The 22,591-nt window shown below is 44.7% G+C and overlaps 3 protein-coding genes across 3 annotated transcripts in view; 1 reads left to right on the top strand and 2 right to left on the bottom strand.

The window, feature by feature from the left end:
• Nucleotides 1-2,686: 2,686 nt before the first annotated feature.
• pex3 (peroxisomal biogenesis factor 3) lies at nt 2,687-10,381 on the bottom strand. Its single transcript, XM_056427535.1, has 12 exons — nt 10,211-10,381; nt 9,319-9,450; nt 9,042-9,123; nt 8,794-8,837; nt 8,581-8,702; nt 8,413-8,479; nt 8,274-8,328; nt 6,167-6,305; nt 6,025-6,095; nt 5,161-5,283; nt 4,822-4,918; nt 2,687-4,060 (listed from the first exon to the last, which is right to left on the bottom strand). The coding sequence occupies exons 1-12, from the start codon at nt 10,281-10,283 to the stop codon at nt 3,977-3,979; spliced, it is 1,089 nt and encodes a 362-aa protein (XP_056283510.1). The 5' UTR covers nt 10,284-10,381; the 3' UTR covers nt 2,687-3,976.
• Nucleotides 10,382-11,133: 752 nt separating this feature from the next.
• Nucleotides 11,134-13,346, top strand: adat2 (adenosine deaminase tRNA specific 2). Its single transcript, XM_056427572.1, has 6 exons — nt 11,134-11,361; nt 12,172-12,276; nt 12,603-12,753; nt 12,893-12,999; nt 13,086-13,158; nt 13,249-13,346. The coding sequence occupies exons 1-6, from the start codon at nt 11,290-11,292 to the stop codon at nt 13,275-13,277; spliced, it is 537 nt and encodes a 178-aa protein (XP_056283547.1). The 5' UTR covers nt 11,134-11,289; the 3' UTR covers nt 13,278-13,346.
• A 2,256-nt stretch (nt 13,347-15,602) lies between these two features.
• aig1 (androgen-induced 1 (H. sapiens)) overlaps nt 15,603-22,591 on the bottom strand; it is a 12,121-nt gene continuing 5,132 nt past the window's right edge. Inside the window, exons 3-6 of the mRNA XM_056427562.1 lie at nt 20,895-20,996; nt 17,001-17,116; nt 16,309-16,475; nt 15,603-16,128 (exon numbers count right to left, since the gene is read on the bottom strand). Coding sequence (XP_056283537.1) covers nt 16,109-16,128; nt 16,309-16,475; nt 17,001-17,116; nt 20,895-20,996 — 405 coding nt within the window. The 3' untranslated portion in view covers nt 15,603-16,108. The remainder of the gene's footprint in view (nt 16,129-16,308; nt 16,476-17,000; nt 17,117-20,894; nt 20,997-22,591) is intronic.

Below are 22,591 nucleotides of genomic sequence, written 5' to 3'. Positions count from 1 at the left end.
ACGACTTTTACTTCCTGTAGATCAGGGTCTCAACACGTCGATCGCGACCTGCCAGTCGATCGCGGCGTAGTGTCGGTAGATCGCATGACATTAAAAAGATTGGCCCGCCCCCTGACATGTTCTCTAGAGCACGTCTTTGTTCTTTTATTAAACTAAACGTCTGTTGTTGATCGTATCTCCACAGCAGCATGTCATTTCTGTCTCTTCGCGTTGCGTTAACACTTATCGATCTCCGTCCCGCGCGCCACAGAGCTCCGTGCGCGCGCATCGGGACCGAGCAAACAAAAAGTCACTTGTCAATCTGTCCACCTTTAGATTGTATCATGGTGGAGTTAATGGTTGACAAACAAGAGAAAAATGCTCTGTTTAACCCTCCTGTTACCTTTACATTTACTCACATATTTTACCCTCGGGGACAATTTGACCCCAGTAATTAAAACCTCCAGAAAATTATTAGAATTAATATTGCTTCCCAAGTTTAAGTGTGAGGTACTTTATGTTTGTTTGTTGACTACCTAAATAGCCCTTTAAATAAATAAAAAAGTTGATATTTCTGATATGTTTGACACAGTGAAAAACAGCCTGGGGTCAAATTGACCCCAAAGAACACCGACATTAAACATTGAATGGGGTCAAATGGACCCGAAAGGTAACAGGAGGGTTAAACATTCTGTTTAGGATGAAGATGTATTAATGTTCCATATGGAAGAAAACTGCTAAATAACTGCTGAGTTGCAGCACCATTGTATAGAATAATGTATAAATGTATATATCCGTCTTTTGTCATAAATCTCTATGTTCTCACAAAATATACCGAGAATATCGGTAATATGTGATTAATCATGATTAATCCACAAAAACCTGTGATTAACCCGATTAAAATTTTTAATCGTTTCACAGCCCTAATATAAATACATATATATTAATACATATATTTATATATATAAATATATATCATTTATATAATACATATATATAAATATATATATATATATTAACTGAAGTCACATGACAGCATATCCGTTTACATGTATATATATAAATACATATATTTATATATATAAATATACATTATATAAATACATATATACACATATATAAATATATATTTATAAATATTAACTGACGTTTACATGTGATGTGATATTTCTTTCTTTTAACCATTTATTCTCCTCACTCACCAATAAATACATTTTAAAAAGCTTCTTCTCTTCCATATAAGGTAAAACTGTGAGAGGGTCAGGAGAGAAGATGATGTCACCTTCTGAGTCACTGAATGTCATTATGTATTCAGTCACACACACACACACACACACACACACACACACACACACACACACACACACACACACACACACACACACACACACACACACACACACACACACACACACACACACACACACACACACACACACACACACATTGGTTTTCATTTAACTGATTTAAACAGATTTTTGTATTAAAATTGTGTCACATATTTGTTTTAATTATAATAAATGAATAAACTTGTGTGCAATGTGTATTTTTATTAAATTTTTTAGTGCTGCTGAAGATATTTGATCTGCCGGCTTTTCCCACTGTTTGCACTTTGGTCGTGATAAGAGCTTTCGGCAACAGCTCCTTCAAAGTAAAACCGCTTCCTGTTGGCCGGAGGTCAAAGGGAAACCCGGGGGATATTTTTATGTTATTTGTACCCAAAACATTTAAAGAGATTAATTGTGTGTCACGTAAGGATGTTTTCACCGGGACTTCCAAAGGGAGGTATTCAAAGGAAGCTTATCCTCCTTTCTCCAGAATGTGACCAGAACCCGATGATGCATTCAGGCGTCAACCTGCACAATCAGACATTTCAACATGGACGTTCCTTCAAACGGTGATAAACAACTGAGACGCTCAGTTACAAAGTTTTCTTGTATATATATATATATATACATATATATATATGTATATATATATATACATATATATACTTTTCACACTGAAGATGCTTTCACTTTCATTTTTTAGAAATGTACTTATTACTCACTTTAATTAATTTGATGACAAAGGCGGCGCAGACCAGATCAAAACATTTCACAATAAAAGCTCTGCACATGTAATTAATATTATTTATTATTAAAGTATGTGTGGTGGTATAAAAACATTTCACAATAAAGGCCCTGAACATATAATTAATATTTTGTATTATTAAAGTATGTGTGGTGGTATCAAAACATTTCACAATAAAAGCCCATGACATGTAATTATTATTATTTAGGGGTGTAAAAGGGAGTTTGGGGATCATAATTAAACAGGTGAAGAGTTCCTGATTTACATTTCACGTCGAAGAATAAATAGAAACTTTAAGAAAGTGTGTTGATGCCGGGATGTCACAGGTATTATTGGCCAATTAATCCGGGAAAGTAAATGTAATTTTACGAGAGGAAGACGAGCGCACGTCCGGTTTCTGGCAGCTTGTTTTTGTTCTTTTTCACATCCTGGATTCAGATAATTGACGTGTAAATGTCTCCATGACTTTGCTATTTCCATTCTGGAATCTGCCAAATGAATTTCATCACCATCCGCTGACTCTTTAACAGCAGAACCGATCTCACTGGTGCAGAACGGCGCCCCCTGCTGACCCCACAAGTCATTAAAAAATGTATATTTAAAAAGCACAGATTTAACAACCGCAAACAAAATGTATATTTAAATCATACTTTATTATCTCTTCGATAGATTTCTACAAACACACATCGTTAGCTTCCATTCAGGACGTCACGCTTCAAAAAGGCATCACGTCGATCAATACGTAGAGATTCACATTCCGGCCAATCGGTGGAGCCGAAACCCGTCACCTGACGTCCTCTCTCCCCCCGAGAGCAAACGAACAGAAACCACCATCGACCGTACGTTTCAGAACTTTTTGACTTGGCTTTATGCTTTTATCATTGGACTTCAGCGGATTTATTAATATTATTATTATGAGTCCCCCATTTTCTGCAGCACGACTCAGAACCACTGGTTTCCAGTAACACACGGGTCCAAGATATTGTTTTAGGTTGATTTGAGTCGTCACATCCAGTCAGACCTGGTGGGCAAAAATTCTACAACAACTCAAAGAAGCGGTGGAAACACAAATTAATATAATCTCCCATTTGTGAGGAAAAATACAAAAATGTAGTGTAGTTTTAGGGTGTAATTCCTCAGGTGATAGCAGCATGTGATTAACAAACAGGAAGAAACTGTTGGAAGCCTTCATGAGAGGAGGCCAACAACAGAGACAACAGTGCCCCCTCCTGGCCAAAAGAAGAACAACAGGTACTTCACGTCACCGCCGTCTGCATCATTCACGTGGAGTCGATCAATCTCACTCTCTAAATTGTGTTTTTAAAATGTGTAATCTACCCAAATGGACCTCACAGGCCGTCGAATTTAGTTGAATTTCCTTTCTAATAAAAAAAATAAATTATATATATTCCTCAATCTAGAATTTTAGCACCGAAAACCTATTTAATGAAACCCCGCCGAGCGCCTTCGGTCCTCCGACACCTGAACGTAGTCATGGAAGAGTAAGGCGGGGACAGAAAACAGAAAACAGCTGGAACCGTGAAAGAAAAGAATGACAGAGAAAAGAGGGAAAAAATATCCTAAAGATGTCACATCAGCAGAATAAAGTGACGCGTCACCTCGTCTGAAGAAACGGAGAACGGCGCCGATAGATCCTTCATGGCGCTTTGCCGCCGGTCTCGGCGTGCGTTGTTCCCTCCCCTTCTCACGGGGGTAGATAAGACTCCACTTCCCAGAATGCAGTGTGGTCCGAGGGTTTTTTAAGTCTCTTCAAGATCCACAGGAAGGACTCGTTGTTTCTGAGAGAAAAGTCTTCGGGGTTCGGAGGAGAAGAGAGTCTCGCAGAAAGGAAAGAGGGATGACGGTTTTTCATCCCTCTTTCCTCCTGCTCCTCTTCCTCCTCCTCCTCTTCACGCCTGGTGGGTTATTTCTGCAGCTCCTGTGGAGCGCTGAATGTCTCGTAGACGTTGGCTGCGAACTCCTTCACCTGGTCGTTCATCAGCAGGTCCTGAGGGGAAAAACGTCATTTATAGGAAATACAGTAAAAAAATGTGATTTAAATCTGAAGCTTTCTGATCAAAACAATAATTGATCGTTCCGATCGGACCGGTCGTTTGATGCCGAAGCTGTTGGTGCGTGACGAATGACTCCAGGAAAGTTATAGATACCAGAAACATAATCATCGATATCATTAAAACTCTTACGTTTAACTAGTATATTCTTTTTTTTACTGCATGGAGCTTGAACGCATCACAATGCAACTCAATGCAACCTCCGTTAGCCGTAGCTGTTAGCGCCGTTATTTAGCCTGTGGAGATGTTCAATAACGAGCACGGACACCTCGTCACAATATGGACAGTAACTTAGTTAAGTATCCATTAAATATAAATATGTTTATTTATATATATTTATATATAAATATATTTATATATTCATTTGTATATATATATATTTATATATTCATATATGTATTTATATAAACATATATTATTATTTATATATGTATATTTATATATATATATATTTATATATATATATATTCGTTTATATATATTTTTACATGTATTTATGGATATATATTTATATATACTTTATATATTTATTCATAAATAAATATATATATTTATATATATTCATTAATATATATGTATACATGTATATATATATTTATGTATATATATTTAATTATATATTTATTCATAAAAATATATATATATATATTTATTCATAAATATATATATATATATATATGTATTCATATATATTCACCTGGACGAAGTGGCTCGGCGTCTCACTGCAGATGGAGTTGATCTGACCGTTGACGATGGGGATGATTTTGGCCAGCGGCAGACTGACTGCAGCCAGACTGAGGGAACAAAAGGAAGGTCACAGAGAGGTCACAGAGGTCACATAGAGGTCACATAGAGGTCACAGAGGTCAACATGGAGGTCACGTGGAGGGAGGTGAGAGGTTTGACTTCAAATAAATTTGTGTCTGTTATCAAGTCAGCGGATGAAAAGCCTCATTGTTATGAAGCTACATGTGAGAAGTTTGACGGACACAATAATTGCGCAACATGTGGTTCTGGTGCAGCAACATAATTCTGACCTATCGGGTGCAAAGCAGGAGGCGGAGTCACCGGGAGGCGGGCGGAAGAACTCGGCCAGGTCGTCAAGGAGACGAGAGAAACCGCGGTTTAGAGTAACGTTGAGGACGGTGGTGAAGTCTGGACTGGAGTCACACACACACACACACACACACACACACACATCAGAACCACAGACACACACACACACACACATCAGAACCACAGACACACACACATCAGAACCACAGACACACACACACACATATCAGAACCACAGACACACACACACATCAGAACCACACACACACACACACATCAGAACCACAGACACACAAACACACACACATCAGAACAACAGACACACACACATCAGAACCACATACACACACACACATCAGAACCACAGACACACACACAAACATCAGAACCACACAGACAAACACACACACACACACATCAGAACCACAGACACACACACAAACATCAGAACCACAGACACACACACACACACACACACATCGGAACCACATACACACACACAAACATCAGAACCACAGACACACAAACACACACACACATTAGAACCACAGTCACACACACACACACACACACATCAGAACCACAGACACACACACACATCAGAACCACAGACACACACACATATCAGAACCACACACACAAACACACACACACACACATATCAGAATCACAGTCACACACACACACATTAGAACCACAGTCACAGACACACACACACACACACACATCAGAACCACACACACACATCAGAACCACAGACACACAAACACACATCAGAACCACAGACACACACACATCAGAACCACAGACACACACACATTAGAACCACAGACACACACACTCACCTGTCCAGCATGTCTCTCGTCTCGTTCAGCAGTTTGATCGTCGCGAGGTCGTTTCCTGTCAGACCGCACGCCTGAGGAGAGGAGACACCAGGTTATTCACTGGGCTCCGCTGCGTTGTTGTTGTTGTTGTTGTTGTTTGGACCTGGTCGGCGAGCGCGTCCTCGGCGTCGGCCAGCATGTACCAGGACATCGGCCGCTCCTCCTCGGCCTCCACCTCCGCCCGGATCCAGCTCAGCTGCTGCTCCAGCTCCAGTAGAGACAGACTCTGCTTCAGGGAAACGCTGCAGAGCCACAGGCTTCAGACTCATTACGCTGCAGAGCCACAGGCTTCAGACTCAAAACGCTGCAGAGCCACAGGCTTCAGACTCATTACGCTGCAGAGCCACAGGCTTCAGACTCATTACGCTGCAGAGCCACAGGCTTCAGACTCATTACACTGCAGAGCCACAGGCTTCAGACTCATTACGCTGCAGAGCCACAGGCTTCAGACTCATTACGCTGCAGAGCCACAGGCTTCAGACTCAAAACGCTGCAGAGCCACAGGCGTCAGACTCATTACGCTGCAGAGCCACAGGCTTCAGACTCATTACGCTGCAGAGCCACAGGCTTCAGACTCATTACACTGCAGAGCCACAGGCTTCAGACTCATTACGCTGCAGAGCCACAGGCTTCAGACTCATTACGCTGCAGAGCCACAGGCTTCAGACTCAAAACGCTGCAGAGCCACAGGCGTCAGACTCATTACGCTGCAGAGCCACAGGCTTCAGACTCATTACGCTGCAGAGCCACAGGCTTCAGACTCATTACACTGCAGAGCCACAGGCTTCAGACTCATTACGCTGCAGAGCCACAGGCTTCAGACTCATTACGCTGCAGAGCCACAGGCTTCAGACTCATTACGGTGCAGAGCCACAGGCTTCAGACTCATTACGCTGCAGAGCCACAGGCTTCAGACTCATTACGCTGCAGAGCCACAGGCTTCAGACTCATTACGCTGCAGAGCCACAGGCTTCAGACTCAGTACGCTGCAGAGCCACAGGCTTCAGACTCATTACGCTGCAGAGCCACAGGCTTCAGACTCATTACGCTGCAGAGCCACAGGCTTCAGACTCATTACGCTGCAGAGCCACATGCTTCAGACTCAGTACGCTGCAGAGCCACAGGCTTCAGACTCATTACGCTGCAGAGCCACATGCTTCAGACTCAGTACGCTGCAGAGCCACAGGCTTCAGACTCATTACGCTGCAGAGCCACAGGCTTCAGACTCATTACGCTGCAGAGCCACAGGCTTCAGACTCATTACGCTGCAGAGCCACATGCTTCAGACTCAGTACGCTGCAGAGCCACAGGCTTCAGACTCATTACGCTGCAGAGCCACATGCTTCAGACTCAGTACGCTGCAGAGCCACAGGCTTCAGACTCATTACGCTGCAGAGCCACAGGCTTCAGACTCATTACGCTGCAGAGCCACAGGCTTCAGACTCATTACGCTGCAGAGCCACAGGCTTCAGACTCATTACGCTGCAGAGCCACAGGCTTCAGACTCATTACGGTGCAGAGCCACAGGCTTCAGACTCATTACGCTGCAGAGCCACAGGTTCAGACTCATTACGCTGCAGAGCCACAGGCTTCAGACTCATTACGCTGCAGAGCCACAGGCTTCAGACTCAGTACGCTGCAGAGCCACAGGCTTCAGACTCATTACGCTGCAGAGCCACATGCTTCAGACTCATTACGCTGCAGAGCCACATGCTTCAGACTCAGTACGCTGCAGAGCCACAGGCTTCAGACTCATTACGCTGCAGAGCCACATGCTTCAGACTCAGTACGCTGCAGAGCCACAGGCTTCAGACTCATTACGCTGCAGAGCCACAGGCTTCAGACTCATTACGCTGCAGAGCCACAGGCTTCAGACTCATTACGCTGCAGTCACAGGCTTCAGACTCATTACGCTGCAGAGCCACAGGCTTCAGACTCATTACGCTGCAGTCACAGGCTTCAGACTCATTACGCTGCAGAGCCACAGGCTTCAGACTCATTACGCTGCAGAGCCACAGGCTTCAGACTCATTACGCTGCAGAGCCACAGGCTTCAGACTCATTACGCTGCAGAGCCACAGGCTTCAGACTCATTACGCTGCAGAGCCACAGGCTTCAGACTCATTACGCTTCATTTTAACAAAGCGTTGTTCTCATTTATCACCTAAAACTATTTAAAAATGTATAAACAAACATATGATGGAGACTCACCCTCCCAGAGATCTCTGCACCGCTTTCTTTACGACGGTCATCAACGCTATCAAACCTGGAGACACACACACACACATGGTTAATGGAGCCCTATGTGTGTGTGTGTGTGTGTGTGTGTGTGTGTGTGTGTCCATCCTACCGTCTCCCAGCAGGTGTTGGATACTGGACAGGTACTGCTGCTGGACCTCCGGAGGAGCCAGAGGGGTCTGGGAGATTTAAAAAATAATAACAGTAATAAAATAAAGAACCGATCACAAGACGTAGAATCTCACGTCCAATATTGGAATCAATAACTCGCGCTGCTCACCGCGGTGCTCTTGCCCACGGAGTGGTCCAGGTACAGGTACCCCCCGATGATGTTCAACTGGACCCTCAGCAGAACCACCAGCATGCAGGTGCTGTAGACCGCCACGATGGTGCGGGTGAAACCTGGACCGGACCAAGTGGAACACGTCGGGGGGGGGGGGGGGGGGGTCAGCGAAAGTATTTTAACGTGATTGTTTACCGATGATTTACTTACTGATGATCTTTAAATCCTCCCAGATCTCCAGCTTGTTGGCCGGTCTGAAACACGAAGCGCGGTCCGGATTATAAACATGAAGCCACAAGGAAACGTGTTTGTACGACAAAAACATTCTGCTTTTTCTAAATGGCGTCAAACTAAATGAACAGATGACAAGGATGAAGATTATATCGATCTGTGGACCCTGAAGTCGAGTTTCCACCCAGAGGTTCCTGGTCACAGCGAGCCCCCCCCCCTCTACTCACTTGGCCTTGAGGAGTGCGGTGAGGCTCTCCGAGTTCAGCTGGTTGACGACGGCTTCTTTCAGCGGAGGGAGCATCGACAGCACTGCGAGACACACACACACACACACACACACACACACACACACACACACACACACACACACACACACACACACACACACACACACACACACACACACACACACACACACACACACACACACACACACACACACACAGGTTAATCTCTCAGCGCCGATGGGGGGAACAAGCCGCGTTGAGAGGGGGGGGGGTTCACCCGTCATGTTGCAGGTCCTCTGGTTGCTCTCGAAGTGGAACTGCCGTCGGGCCTGAGCGATGTACTCCGTCGCCTCGTTCTCCTGGAACTCGCCCATCTTCTTCTGGGCATATTTACCCAGGACGTACACACCTGGGGACACACAACTAATTACATTACAATATAAACGTAATGTAAATGCATTTATACGACAAGCCTCAATCACACTTTGATACGCAGCTGAACCAGATGTTTGTCTTGGTGAGAGCACACGGTTATATTATTATATTATGGGATAGATGAGGCCGACAGTATGAACTCACATTATTTATTTAACAATTACAAAACATGTTTTACCCTGAATGGCAAAAATAATTCTGCCCACTAAATCTCTGGACCTCTTAAATACCTTACATTATAACACATTATATATAATATTACATGATATAATAGATATTATAATTATATAATAAAATAATTATATAATATAAAATATATTGGTATATTATATGTACATTAAATTATATAATATAAAAATGATTTGTATATCTTTTTAAATATAAAATATATTATATATATTACATTATATATATATTTATTATATAATTGTAATATTTAACCTGTAGATGCTTGATAAATTATCACTAATTATTATTTATATAAATACTCTCAGTCGCTGCTCAGCAGTTTATTTACACCCGACATGTTTCTTCCTCTTCACGTTTCAGCTCAGCGGTGAGTTCACCCGCGTGACGTCACGCCGGACTCCATTAAAATCAATCCGTTAAAAGCTCGTGAAACACGCGGATGTTAAAACGCTCGCGCTCCAACGCGCTATATTGTGACATCATTCCAGGGCAGTTGGCTAAAGCTGCTAGCTTTAGCTCAGAAGCTAACCGGAAGGTCAGTTTACCTCCAACTACCACGCCGGTAAAAATAAACTTCCTCTTGTGGCGTTTAATAAAACTCCAGACCGATGAGAACATCCTGCAAAGTTGAAGTTTCACAAACTAAAACTCCACGCGGTACTTAAAAAAAACTTTTAGTGTCCGGCTCGTTTCTAACTCCTCGCCACCATGCTAACTGTCAGAGGAGCCAGCGGCTGTCGGAGGAACGTAAACAGCAACAGCTTCCGGTTTACAGATTTCAAAATAAAACACACATTAAAGATTTTCAGGCGAAGACACAATATATTTTGGGATGTATTCCCATAACATGTGATATTTAGATTATTTAGCGATGACAGATCATTTGAGGAAAGGTAATATATCATAAATGTAATGATTATTTTTATTAAGAAGTTTGTTGTTGTTTTTTTTAATTTTTTTTACAAAGAGTTTGACATTTTTCTAAAAACTTTTAAATGCTGTTTTAACAGAAAGGCCACGAGAACAGTAACGGGCAATAATAATAATAATAAAAACAATAATAATTGCCTGTGATATATAATTGTAATTACACAATCAACATTTTAATTTGATCATGTTTCTTTATGTCTTTTTTATTCTCTGTGATCGCCCCCTGGCATTAAATTAAAAATGTATTTAAATGTATTTTGCCGTTTCATATTGAAAATATATTGCAATTGTTTATATAGTATTATTTTACAAATTGACAAACAATTTCGAGCTTCTTTTTTCCTCCCGTAACATTTTTATAATAGTCCTAAATCTCTATGAAAAGAAAAGAAATCATGGATAAAAGTAGAGAGAGCTAAACTAAATACATTTTTTAAACCTTTATTGTATACATGAAGTCCTTTCATTTCCGGTATACATCCAGCCAACTGCCGTCAGCTTGACTGCATCAGAAACGTCAGCGTGGATGCGAGGATTCGCCTCGTCGAGCTCGATTGGTCATGTCTGGAGCCGGTCCGTCCCATATTGTCTTCCCCCTTTCCCGCGAGTGTGGCTGCGCGGCGTGTGTGAGTTACAAGAAGATGTAACTGTAGTACATTGAAGTAATACACTTTAAATACAACACGTCATCAGGATGACTTCGACGGAAGGTTTTTGTCCCAGTGCGGAGGAAATGGAGAAATGGATGAACATCGCCTTCGACATGGTGAGAGAACAACGCGGTGATGACGAGGAGCTCTTCACCTCCTGACTGGAGCTAAAGTTAAAGCTGCTGCTGGCTGACTGTCACTGTGAAGCTGCTGGCTGACTGTCACTGTGAAGCTGCTGCTTGTTGACTGTCACTGTGAAGCTGCTGCTTGTTGACTGTCACTGTGAAGCTGCTGCTGGCTGACTGTCACTGTGAAGCTGCTGCTGGCTGACTGTCACTGTGAAGCTGCTGCTTGTTGACTGTCACTGTGAAGCTGCTTGTTGACTGTCACTGTGAAGCTGCTGCTTGTTGACTGTCACTGTGAAGCTGCTGCTTGTTGACTGTCACTGTGAAGCTGCTGCTTGTTGACTGTCACTGTGAAGCTGCTGCTTGTTGACTGTCACTGTGAAGCTGCTTGTTGACTGTCACTGTGAAGCTGCTGCTTGTTGACTGTCACTGTGAAGCTGCTGCTTGTTGACTGTCACTGTGAAGCTGCTTGTTGACTGTCACTGTGAAGCTGCTGCTTGTTGACTGTCACTGTGAAGCTGCTGCTTGTTGACTGTCACTGTGAAGCTGCTGCTTGTTGACTGTCACTGTGAAGCTGCTGCTTGTTGACTGTCACTGTGAAGCTGCTGCTTGTTGACTGTCACTGTGAAGCTGCTTGTTGACTGTCACTGTGAAGCTGCTTGTTGACTGTCACTGTGAAGCTGCTGCTTGTTGACTGTCACTGTGAAGCTGCTGCTTGTTGACTGTCACTGTGAAGCTGCTGCTTGTTGACTGTCACTGTGAAGCTGCTGCTTGTTGACTGTCACTGTGATGCCGCTGCAGGCCCGGGACGCCCTGCAGAGCGGCGAGGTGCCCATCGGCTGCCTGCTGGTCCATGACGACGAGGTCGTGGGTCGAGGTCGCAACGAGGTCAACGAGACCAAAAACGTAGGAAACGCCGAAACTCCAGATCTCAGAATACAACACAAGTATAATGTGTGTGTGTCTCTCTGTGTGTGTGTGTGTGTGTCTGTCTCTGTGTGTGTGTGTGTGTCTCTGTGTGTGTGTGTCTCTGTGTGTGTGTGTGTCTCTGTGTGTGTGTCTGTGTGTGTGTCTGTGTGACTGTGTGTGTGTCTGTCTGTGTGTGTGTCTCTTTGTGTGTGTGTGTGTGTCTGTGTGTGTCTCTGTGTGTGTGTGTCTGTGTGTGTGTGTCTCTGTCTGTGTGTGTCTGTGTGTGTGTCTGTGTGTGTGTGTGTCTGTGTGTGTGTGTGTAGGCCACTCGTCATGCCGAGCTCGTGGCTCTGGACCAGCTGCTGCTCCGCTGCCGCCGGCTCCGCTTGGCTCCGCCCACTGTGTGTCGGCGCACGGCGCTCTACGTCACCGTGGAGCCGTGCGTCATGTGCGCCGCCGCCCTGCGCCTCCTCCGTATCCCTCAGAGCGCGCGTGTGTACATGTGTGTGTGTGCGTTGATGTGTGTGTGTACATGTGTGTGTGTGTACATGTGTGTGTCTATATTTGTGTGTGTGTGTCCGTGTGTACCTGTGTGTGTTTCCTGAGCCCTCAGGTATCCCCCTGGTGGTGTTCGGCTGCAGTAACGAGCGGTTCGGGGGTTGTGGGTCGGTTCTGGACGTCTCCTCGGCCCGGCTGCCCGACACCGGGTCCTCCTTCAAGGTGTCCGGCCCGCTGCCTGCTGCTGCGTGTCTCGCTCTGTCGACGGTCACACTCATGTGTGTGTGTGTGTGTGTGTGTGTGTTCAGTGTGTTTCCGGGCTCAGAGCTGAAGAAGCCGTTGAGATGCTGAAGGCGTTTTATAAGCAGGAGAACCCAAACGGTGAGGAAACTTTACTCAAGATGGATACTTTTATTTCCATTTAAAAAAAAATGTAATTTATTTTCTCCTCCTCCTCCTCCTCCCTTCCAGCCCCTAAACCCAGGAGCAGGAAGGAGTGACCTCTTCCAGACCGTCGGCTGTATTTTCAGTTTTCTTGTTTTATGTGAAATAAAAAGTCGTTTTAAGTCCGTGTGTCGCTGCTGTTCCGCGCTCCGCCGCCAGGGGGCGCCACCCCGACTCCTCGATCCACATAAAACCAAACAAACCACGACAGAGGAAGACAGGAGATACTCAGCAGAACGAGATGTTTCACTTGAAGTTGTTGAATTTCAGTTGTGTGTTCTCACTGACACACACACACACACACACACACACACAACTTCCTGTCTGACAACCCACAGAGTGTGTGTGTGTTGTATTTGAGGAGTTGTGAATCTCTCTCTCTCTCATACTGTGGTGTGTGTGTTCACAGTAGCTGCAGCCAGGAGTTGAAGACACGATGTGTGTGTGTGTGTCTGTGTGTGTCTGTGTGTGTGTGTATCTGTGTGTGTGTGTTCCAACAGAGCGAAAGGGATATTTAAACTCTTTTACACGATGCTTCTCTCTCTTTATTTCCTGTTCTCCACTTCCTTCTTTTAGCGGCTGACAACTTCCTTCCTTCCTGCTTCCTTCCTTCCGTTCTTCATTCATTAATCATATTATTCTCTCTTTTCACTCCTTTTCTATCACATTTTTAATCTTTCTACATTTTGTAGTTCTCCTTTCTTTCCTCCAGTCGTTTATCGTATCAGTTTGTTTTAATTTGACATCTTACCTCCTTGATTCCTTCCCTTTTTAAATGTATTTCCTTTCCTCTTTTTAATTTCCTTCTATGACATCTTCCCTCTCTCCTTCCTTTCATTTGTTCCTTCTCACTTCCTCCCTCCAAACCGCTTTTCTTTCCTTCTACACACCCACTACTTCCTCTATAGTTGTCCTTCCTGCCTTCCTTCCTGTCTGTCTTCCTTCCTGTCTGACTTCCTTCCTGTCTTCCTTCCTTCCTTATATCACTTTTTCATTGCTTTGTGTTTCTCACCTTTTTATACTTTAATTTTTAGCTCATCGATGGTTTAGTCGTTCTCTCCCTCCTTTTCTCCTCCCTCCCTCCCTCCTCCCTCCTTCTCTTCTCCCTCCTTCTCTCCTCCCTCCTTCCTGTTTCACAACATCTCTTGCAGTAACACTTTCTACACTTCTTCTTTTACACTTCCTGTTCATACAGACGTGTAAAAGTTATTTTAGTACACACAGACACATACACAGGAAGTGTTTTGCGGTTTCACCCTCCAGTCTGAGGAGGCGACGCGGTCAGCGTGTAGCTCCACCCGTGTGCGCGGTGCCAGGGGAGGAATCAAGCGCTCCTCTGACCGTATGAGACGCTCCACTTTGACCTCCACCTCAGGTTCTTTGCCTTTACTCTCACTTCCTGTCCTCCATGTGGAGACATCCTCCTGAGCTCTTCTACTGCGCTGGGTTTGGGGGTTTCCATGGCGACCAGAGAGCGAGAAACAGCAGTCGGGACGATTTGGCAAACATCTCGTCAGACGTTCCTGTGAGTGAAGTCCAGAGGTCAGAACATCCAGCGCCCAGAGGTCAGAACATCCAGCGCCCAGAGGTCAGAGGTCAGCCGACGCTCCAGAACGAAGACGTTCATCTGACTGAGAAACGTCTCCAAGAAGAGAAAATAATCTAAATATCGATCCAGCTAGTTCCAGTTTCCTGTCTCCTCCTGTCTCCTCTCGTCTCCTCTTGTCTCCTCCTGTCTCCTCTCGTCTCCTCCTGTCTCCTCTTGTCTCCTCATGTCTCCTCATGTCTCCTTGTCTCCTCCTGTCTCCTCTGTCTCCTCTTGTCTCCTCCTGTCTCCTCCTGTCTCCTCTTGTCTCCTCCTGTCTCCTCTTGTCTCCTCCTGTCTCCTCCTGTCTCCTCTTGTCTCCTCCTGTCTCCTCTCGTCTCCTCTTGTCTCCTCCTGTCTCCTCTTGTCTCCTCCTGTCTCCTCTTGTCTCCTCCTGTCTCCTCTTGTCTCCTCTCGTCTCCTCTTGTCTCCTGTCTCCTCTTGTCTCCTGTCTCCTCTTGTCTCCTGTCTCCTCTTGTCTCCTGTCTCCTCTTGTCTCCTGTCTCCTCATGTCTCCTCCTGTCTCTTCTTGTCTCCTCCTGTCAACTCTTGTCTCCTCATGTCTCCTCCTGTCTCCTCATGTCTCCTCTTGTCTCCTCATGTCTCCTCATGTCTCCTCTCTCCTCCTGTCTCTTCTTGTCTCATGTCTCCTCCTGTCTCTTCTTGTCTCCTGTCTCCTCCTGTCTCTTCTTGTCTCCTGTCTCCTCTGTAGCGTTACAGCATGATGGCTGCTGGCTCCGCCCCCAAACCTGTTTTAAAAGTTAAGTTCAACATTTCACTCGGGATCCAAACAGGAAACGGTTTCCAAACTTTATTGACTAGTTTCTTCCTGACATGAACGATTCATCGGATCAACAACAACAACAACACATTATTCACCAGGATAGTTCAAACCAGAAGAGCAGATTACACATATGTGTGTGTGTGTGCTTGTGGAGTGTGTGTGTATAGTGTGTGTAATATGTGTGTGTGTGTAGTGTGTGTGTGTGTAGTATGTGTGTGTGTGTGTGCTTGTGGAGTGTGTGTGTGTAGTATGTGTGTGTGTGTAGTGTGTGTGTGTGTGTGTGTCCACATGAGGCCAGACAGCAGCTCAGTTCTTTGTCACTGAGTTTTGACTCTCACCTATATTTACATTTAACTGCTGATTAGTTTAGTTTCCTGTGTTGTTGTTGTTGTTGGGTTCAAACAGGTAAACAGTGTCACCCCCCCCCCCCCTTTTCCGGAGAGGTCGCTTGTTTTCCATTCCTGTGGCGTCCCGGGCGGGCGGGGCTCAACTCGTCCTCTTCGCCGGCCGAGGAGGGGTCACTCACCTTTGACCTTTACTGAGACACAAAGAGGGAAGCAGATTATAAAACCTGTGTCTGTGTGTGTTGTGTACCTGTGTGTGTGTGTGTGTGTTGTGTACCTGTGTGTGTGTGTGTTGTGTACCTGTGTGTGTGTGTTGTGTACCTGTGTTGTGTACCTGTGTGTGTGTTGTGTACCTGTGTGTGTGTGTTGTGTACCTGTGTGTGTGTTGTCCCAGATGTAGCTGTTGAGGATTTCTCCGAGTGTGTAGAAAACACAAATCACCGCCGTCATGGCGCTGAAGAACACGACTCGAGCCACAGGAGTGATGCGCTCCAGCACCGGGTAGACCCAGACCCCCGTCACCTGGTGGACCCAGCAGGTCCTGAGAGAGAGAGAGAGATTCATGTGTCTGTTCTGCTGCCCCCTGTGGACTAAAGTGGTAGTGTTGGTTCTGCTGCCCCCTGTGGACTAAAGTGGTAGTGTTGGTTCTGCTGCCCCCTGTGGACTAAAGTGGTAGTGTTGGTTCTGGTGCCCCCTGTGGACTAAAGTGGTAGTGTTGGTTCTGGTGCCCCCTGTGGACTAAAGTGGTAGTGTTGGTTCTGCTGCCCCCTGTGGACTAAAGTGGTAGTGTTGGTTCTGGTGCCCCCTGTGGACTAAAGTGGTAGTGTTGGTTCTGCTGCCCCCTGTGGACTAAAGTGGTAGTGTTGGTTCTGGTGCCCCCTGTGGACTAAAGTGGTAGTGTTGGTTCTGGTGCCCCCTGTGGACTAAAGTGGTAGTGTTGGTTCTGCTGCCCCCTGTGGACTAAAGTGGTAGTGTTGGTTCTGCTGCCCCCTGTGGACTACAGTGGTAGTGTTGGTTCTGGTCCAGGACCTGGTCCAGGACCAGTTCCAGGCGGTGGAGCTGGTACCAGAGGATGTATCCCACGCCGAAGCAGCACACGGCCGCCAGACCCCACGACCGGCTGGGGTACCGATGGTTGGTGGTCCGCATCTCGATGATGATGAAGGGCAGAACGGTGGTGTGCTAGGAGACAAGGACAGAAGGAAAGGAGACAAAATAGAAGACGTCACACTTTGTCGTTTAGACTTTTTTCATGGATTTATATCAGTTTAATAATGTATTTTACTCGGCCCTGAGCACCTCAGAGATCAATGATCTGATGATGTGGATTCTGTAGACGGCATTGCCCTGGCATCCAACACCACTGTAAAGAATCTTGGCGTTATCTTTGATCGGGACTTGTCCTTTAACTCCCACGTAAAGCAAATCTCAAGGACTGCATTCTTTCATCTACGTAATATTAAAAAAATCAGGCACATCTTGTCTCAAAAAGATGCAGAAAAATTGGTTCACGCGTTCGTTTCTTCAAGACTGGATTACTGCAACTCCTTATTATCAGGCTGCTCTATAAGTCTCTTAGGTCAACTCCTTATTATCAGGCTGCTCTATAAGTCTCTTAGGTCAACTCCTTATTATCAGGCTGCTCTATAAGTCTCTTAGGTCAACTCCTTATTATCAGGCTGCTCTATAAGTCTCTTAGGTCAACTCCTTATTATCAGGCTGCTCTATAAGTCTCTTAGGTCAACTCCTTATTATCAGGCTGCTCTATAAGTCTCTTAGGTCAACTCCTTATTATCAGGCTGCTCTAATAAGTCTCTGAGGTCAACTCCTTATTATCAGGCTGCTCTAATAAGTCTCTTAGGTCCCTCCAGTTGATCCAGAATGCTGCAGCTCGTGTTCTCACTAAACTAAGAAAAGAGATCACATCACTCCTGCACTAGCTGCTCTGCACTGGCTCCCAGTAAAATCAAGAATCACTTTTAAAATTCTTCTCTTAACCTACAAAGCCTTGATTGGTGATGCACCATCATATCTTAAGGAGCTTGTAGTACCATATTGCCCCACTAGAGAGCTACGCTCACTAAATGCGGGACTACTTGTAGTTCCTAGAGTCTTAAAAAGTAGAATGGGAGCCAGAGCCTTTAGCTATCAAGCTCCTCTTTTATGGAACCAGCTTCACCTTCAGTCCGGGAGGCAGACACAGTCACCTCGTTTAAGAGTAGACTGAAGACTTTCCTCTTTGACAGAGCTTATAGTTAGGGCTGAATCAGGTTCACCTGGTCCAGCCCCTTGATATGCTGCTATAGGCTTATAGCTGCCGGGGGACGTTTAGGATGCACTGAGTACCTATCTCCTCTTTCCTCTTTTTTCTCTCCTTAAGGATGAATGTTCATCTCTCAATCACACGTTACTAACTCTGCTTTCTCCCCGGAGTCCTTGTGACTTCACGTCTCATGGGGTCATCGGACCCTATGAGACGGCATAGATCCTATCTGCTGATGGATCATCGAGGTCTGGGTCGTGGAATTCCTGCTCCTGACTACGCCACTGTCCTGTTGAGACTCCGCCCACTGTTGAGACTCCGCCCACTCCTCCTCCCCACCGCCATCTGCCTGATGGATCGTGGAGGTCTCCATCGTGGAATAAGCCTCCTATGAACTATTCATACACTCTGTCATATTCATTGAATGTATTTAAACTCTAAATCTGTCCTTCTGGTCACATGACATCTATTGCATCTGTCCATCCTGGAGAGGGATCCTCCTCTGTTGCTCTCCTGCAGGTTTATTCCCTTTTTCCCCCTGAAGGGTTATTTGGGAGTTTTTCCTGATCCGATGTGAGGTCTAAGGTCAAAGGTCAGGGATGTCTATGTGTACAGATTGTAAAGCACTCCGAGACAAATTTGTGAAACTGGGCTATACAAATAAATTGAATTGAATTGAATTATTAATCTCTATAGAAGTATGTGTGTCTGTATGCATGTCATGGAGGTCATGGCATGGGCTCATACTTTTGTGAAAAAAATAAAATCAATATCAAGAACCAACGTGGACTTGACACCCATGAGCTACTCTGTCTGTCCACTAGGGGGCGCACACACACACACACACACCCTGACGCTGCACTTTTACCCAGAGGGCCTCGTGGGATTCCGATCTCTCGGATGTGTTTAAGTTTAGTCTGAGAGGAATCGTCAACAAGACTCTTTAGAGTCGCCGCCCCTCGCTCTCTATTTTAGTAACGAGTTGTCAGTCGTCCTCGTCCTCCTCGTCCTCCTCGTCCTCCTCCTCCTCCTCCTCCCGAGGATCGCGGTTTCGAGCAGCCGGCTTTATGTTACACCCCTGTGGAAAATCCCCCCTTCCCTCAGCAAAACACTGATGGTTCAATCCCACAGCTGAGGTCACAGGGGTCAGACATCTCCCAGTGTCAACTCATCTGGTTGTATAGAAGCCTATGCTTCATGTGTTAAAACTGCATTCTCTCTCCTGACCACCAGGGGGAGACTCATCTGGTTGTATAGAAGCCTATGCTTCATGTGTTAAAGCTGCATTCTCTCTCCTGACCACCAGGGGGCGACTCCTCTGGTTGTATAGAAGTCTATGCTTCATGTGTTAAAGCTGCATTCTCTCTCCTGACCACCAGGGGGAGACTCATCTGGTTGTATAGAAGCCTATGCTTCATGTGTTAAAGCTGCATTCTCTCTCCTGACCACCAGGGGGAGACTCATCTGGTTGTATAGAAGCCTATGCTTCATGTGTTAAAGCTGCATTCTCTCTCCTGGCCACCAGGGGCGACTCAATTTGACACGTGAATAAATGGACATTTTTACAGATTTAGGTTATAAAGAAGTTAAAGTCCGTCTCTGGTTTCCTCTGAGCTCCCAGATGTTTCCCTCCAGCTGTGGACACATCTGTTCCTTCAGACTCTTCATCACTGAGTGATTCTCAAGCCTCGTTTTACAGCCTCAGACGGGAACGTCCAGGCCGAGAGGTCAGAGGTCAGAGCCGGGACTAAGTCCTTAAAATGAGCCTCAAGTGAAGAGTCGAGTTTAATTAGAAAAGGTCAGCAATGAAGCTTAATGATATTAATAATATAGCATTTAAAAACCTTAACCTTTAAAAACAAGAGTTTACAAAGTATGCAGCGATGAAACCAATCACGACAATAAATAAATAATAATAAATATAAATATATACATCCAAAAATTGTAATAATAATATTAATTATTTAATAACAATAATAATTACATTACATTTGAATAATTACTATGTATATACAAAAGATCTTAATAATAATGTTTTTATTTTTTATTAACAGTTTAATAAGTTGTAATGATATAACATTTTAATCATAATCATTTTAATTATTAATTAACATTTTAATAATAATTATTATACATGTACAAACATGTTATACGTCACATATATATGACCTATATATGACCTTCAGAGGATTTGATGCCATTATTTCATTTATTCATTATTTCATTATTAACTTATTATTCTTTTAATTCAACACATCATGAACTTTAATACCGTCGTTTAAATCTTTTATAATAACAGATCAATAACTCTAAAGATCTCTTCTTTGGCTCCACTGAGAAACACATTTATTAGGATATTGTCCCCCCCCCCCCCTCCCTAAAGCCGTTGCCGTGGCAGCCGGCGTAGACAAACATTAGCGATCCCATGGAAACTACGACAAAATATTTACAACCGCAATGTGAGACACACACACACACACACACACACACACACACACACACACACACACACACACACACACACACACACACACACACACACACACACACACACACACACACACACACACACACACACACACACACACACACACACACACACACACACACACACACACACACACACACACACACACACACACACACACACACACACACACACACACACACACGCTCTGAGGAGCAGAGAGGACTCACCATGCCGTGGTTCAGCCACTGGGGGATGAAGTTGTCCAGCAGGCGGGGGTACACCAGCTCCCTGTCGTACAGGTACAGGGTCCAGAAGGTGAAGACCTCGAACTGGAGGGGGGGGGGGGGGGAAGAGAGAGAGAACATTATTAAACCACCTGTGAGGTCAGAGGTCAAATCCTTGAATATGAGGTCAGGTAATGCAGGAACATGGTACCATGCTGCCTCGGGCATCGTGTCGCCCAATGGACTTTATATATATATTAAAAAATATATATGTATATATATATAATATTAAAATATATTTATATATATAATATTTAAAAACAAATATATATATTTTATTTTCTAATATATATATATATACATATATACACTACCGTTCAAAAGTTTGGGATCACTTAGAAATGTCCTTATTTTTCAAAGAAAAGCACAGTTTTGTCAATGAAGATAACATTAAATCAATCAGAAATACACTCGATACATTGTTAATGTGGTAAATGACTATTCTAGGTGGAAACGTCTGGTTTCTAATGAAATATCTCCAGAGGTGTATAGAGGCCCATTTCCATCAACGATCACTCCAGTGTTCTAATGGTACATTGTGTTATCGCCTTAGAAGACTAATGGATGATTAGAAAACCCTTGAAAACCCTTGTGCAATTATGTTAGCACAGCTGAAAACTGTTTTGCTGATGAGAGAAGCTATAAAACTGGCCTTCCTTTGAGCTAGTTGATTATCTGGAGCATCACATTTGTGGGTTCGATAAGACTCTCAAAATGGCCAGAAAAAAAGAAGTTTCCTGTGAAACTCGCCAGTCTATTCTTGTTCTTAGAAATGAAGGCTATTCCATGCGAGAAATTGCAAAGAAACTGAAAATGTCCTCCAGCGGTGTGTACTACTCCCTTCAGAGAACAGCACCAACGGGCTCTAACCAGAGCAGAAAGAGAAGTGGAGGCCCGGTGCACAACTCAGCAAGAAGACAAGTACATTAGAGTCTCTAGTTTGAGAAATAGACGCCTCACAGGTCCTCAACTGGCAGCTTCTTTAAATGGTACCCGAAACGCCAGTGTCAACGTCGACAGTGAAGAGGCGACTCGGGATGCTGGCCTTCTAGGCAGAGTGGCAAAGAAAAGCCATATCTGAGACTGGCCAATCAAAAGAAAAGATTGGTATGGGCAAAAGAACACAGGCATTGGACAGAGGAAGATTGGAAAAAGGTGTTCTGGACAGATGAATCCAAGTTTGAGGTGTTTGGATCACACAGAAGAACATTTGTGAGACGCAGAACAGGTGAAAAGATGCTGGAAGAGTGCCTGACACCATCTGTCAAGCATGGTGGAGGTCATGTGATGGTCTGGGGCTGCTTTGGTGCTGGGAAAGTGGGAGATTTGTACCAGGTAAAAGGGATTTTAAATAAGGAAGGCTATCACTCCATTTTGCAACGCCATGCCATACCCTGTGGGCAGCGCTTGATTGGAGCCAATGTCCTCCTCCAACAGGACAATGACCCAAAGCACACCTCCACATTGTGAAGAACTCTTGAGGGAAGAAGCAGGCAGCTGGCTGTCTGTAATGGAGTGGCCAGTCACCAGATCTCAACCCCATTGAGCTGTTGTGGGAGCAGCTTGACCGTATGGTCCGCAAGAAGTGCCCATCAAGCCAATCCAACTTGTGGAGGTGCTTCAGGAAGCGTGGGGTGACA

This window comes from Pseudoliparis swirei, chromosome 12, assembly GCF_029220125.1.
Source record: "Pseudoliparis swirei isolate HS2019 ecotype Mariana Trench chromosome 12, NWPU_hadal_v1, whole genome shotgun sequence".
NCBI lineage: Eukaryota > Metazoa > Chordata > Actinopteri > Perciformes > Liparidae > Pseudoliparis > Pseudoliparis swirei.
Note: the sequence above shows the minus strand (reverse complement) of the source record. Positions and strands in the feature narration are given on the sequence as shown.

What these genes read in the sequence shown, in the direction of transcription:
- adat2 (XM_056427572.1), top strand. Translation starts at nt 11,290, where the DNA reads ATGACTTCGACGGAAGGTTTTTGTCCCAGTGCGGAGGAAATGGAGAAA. An exon ending in ACACCGGGTCCTCCTTCAAG is followed by an intron (nt 13,000 to 13,085) that starts GTGTCCGGCCCG and finishes GTGTGTGTTCAG; the next exon opens with TGTGTTTCCGGGCTCAGAGC. An exon ending in TAAGCAGGAGAACCCAAACG is followed by an intron (nt 13,159 to 13,248) that starts GTGAGGAAACTT and finishes CCTCCCTTCCAG; the next exon opens with CCCCTAAACCCAGGAGCAGG.
- pex3 (XM_056427535.1), bottom strand. Translation starts at nt 10,283, where the DNA reads ATGTTCTCATCGGTCTGGAGTTTTATTAAACGCCACAAGAGGAAGTTT. An exon ending in AGGACGCGCTCGCCGACCAG is followed by an intron (nt 6,096 to 6,166) that starts GTCCAAACAACA and finishes TCCTCTCCTCAG; the next exon opens with GCGTGCGGTCTGACAGGAAA. An exon ending in CGCCGAGCCACTTCGTCCAG is followed by an intron (nt 4,061 to 4,821) that starts GTGAATATATAT and finishes TTTTCCCCTCAG; the next exon opens with GACCTGCTGATGAACGACCA.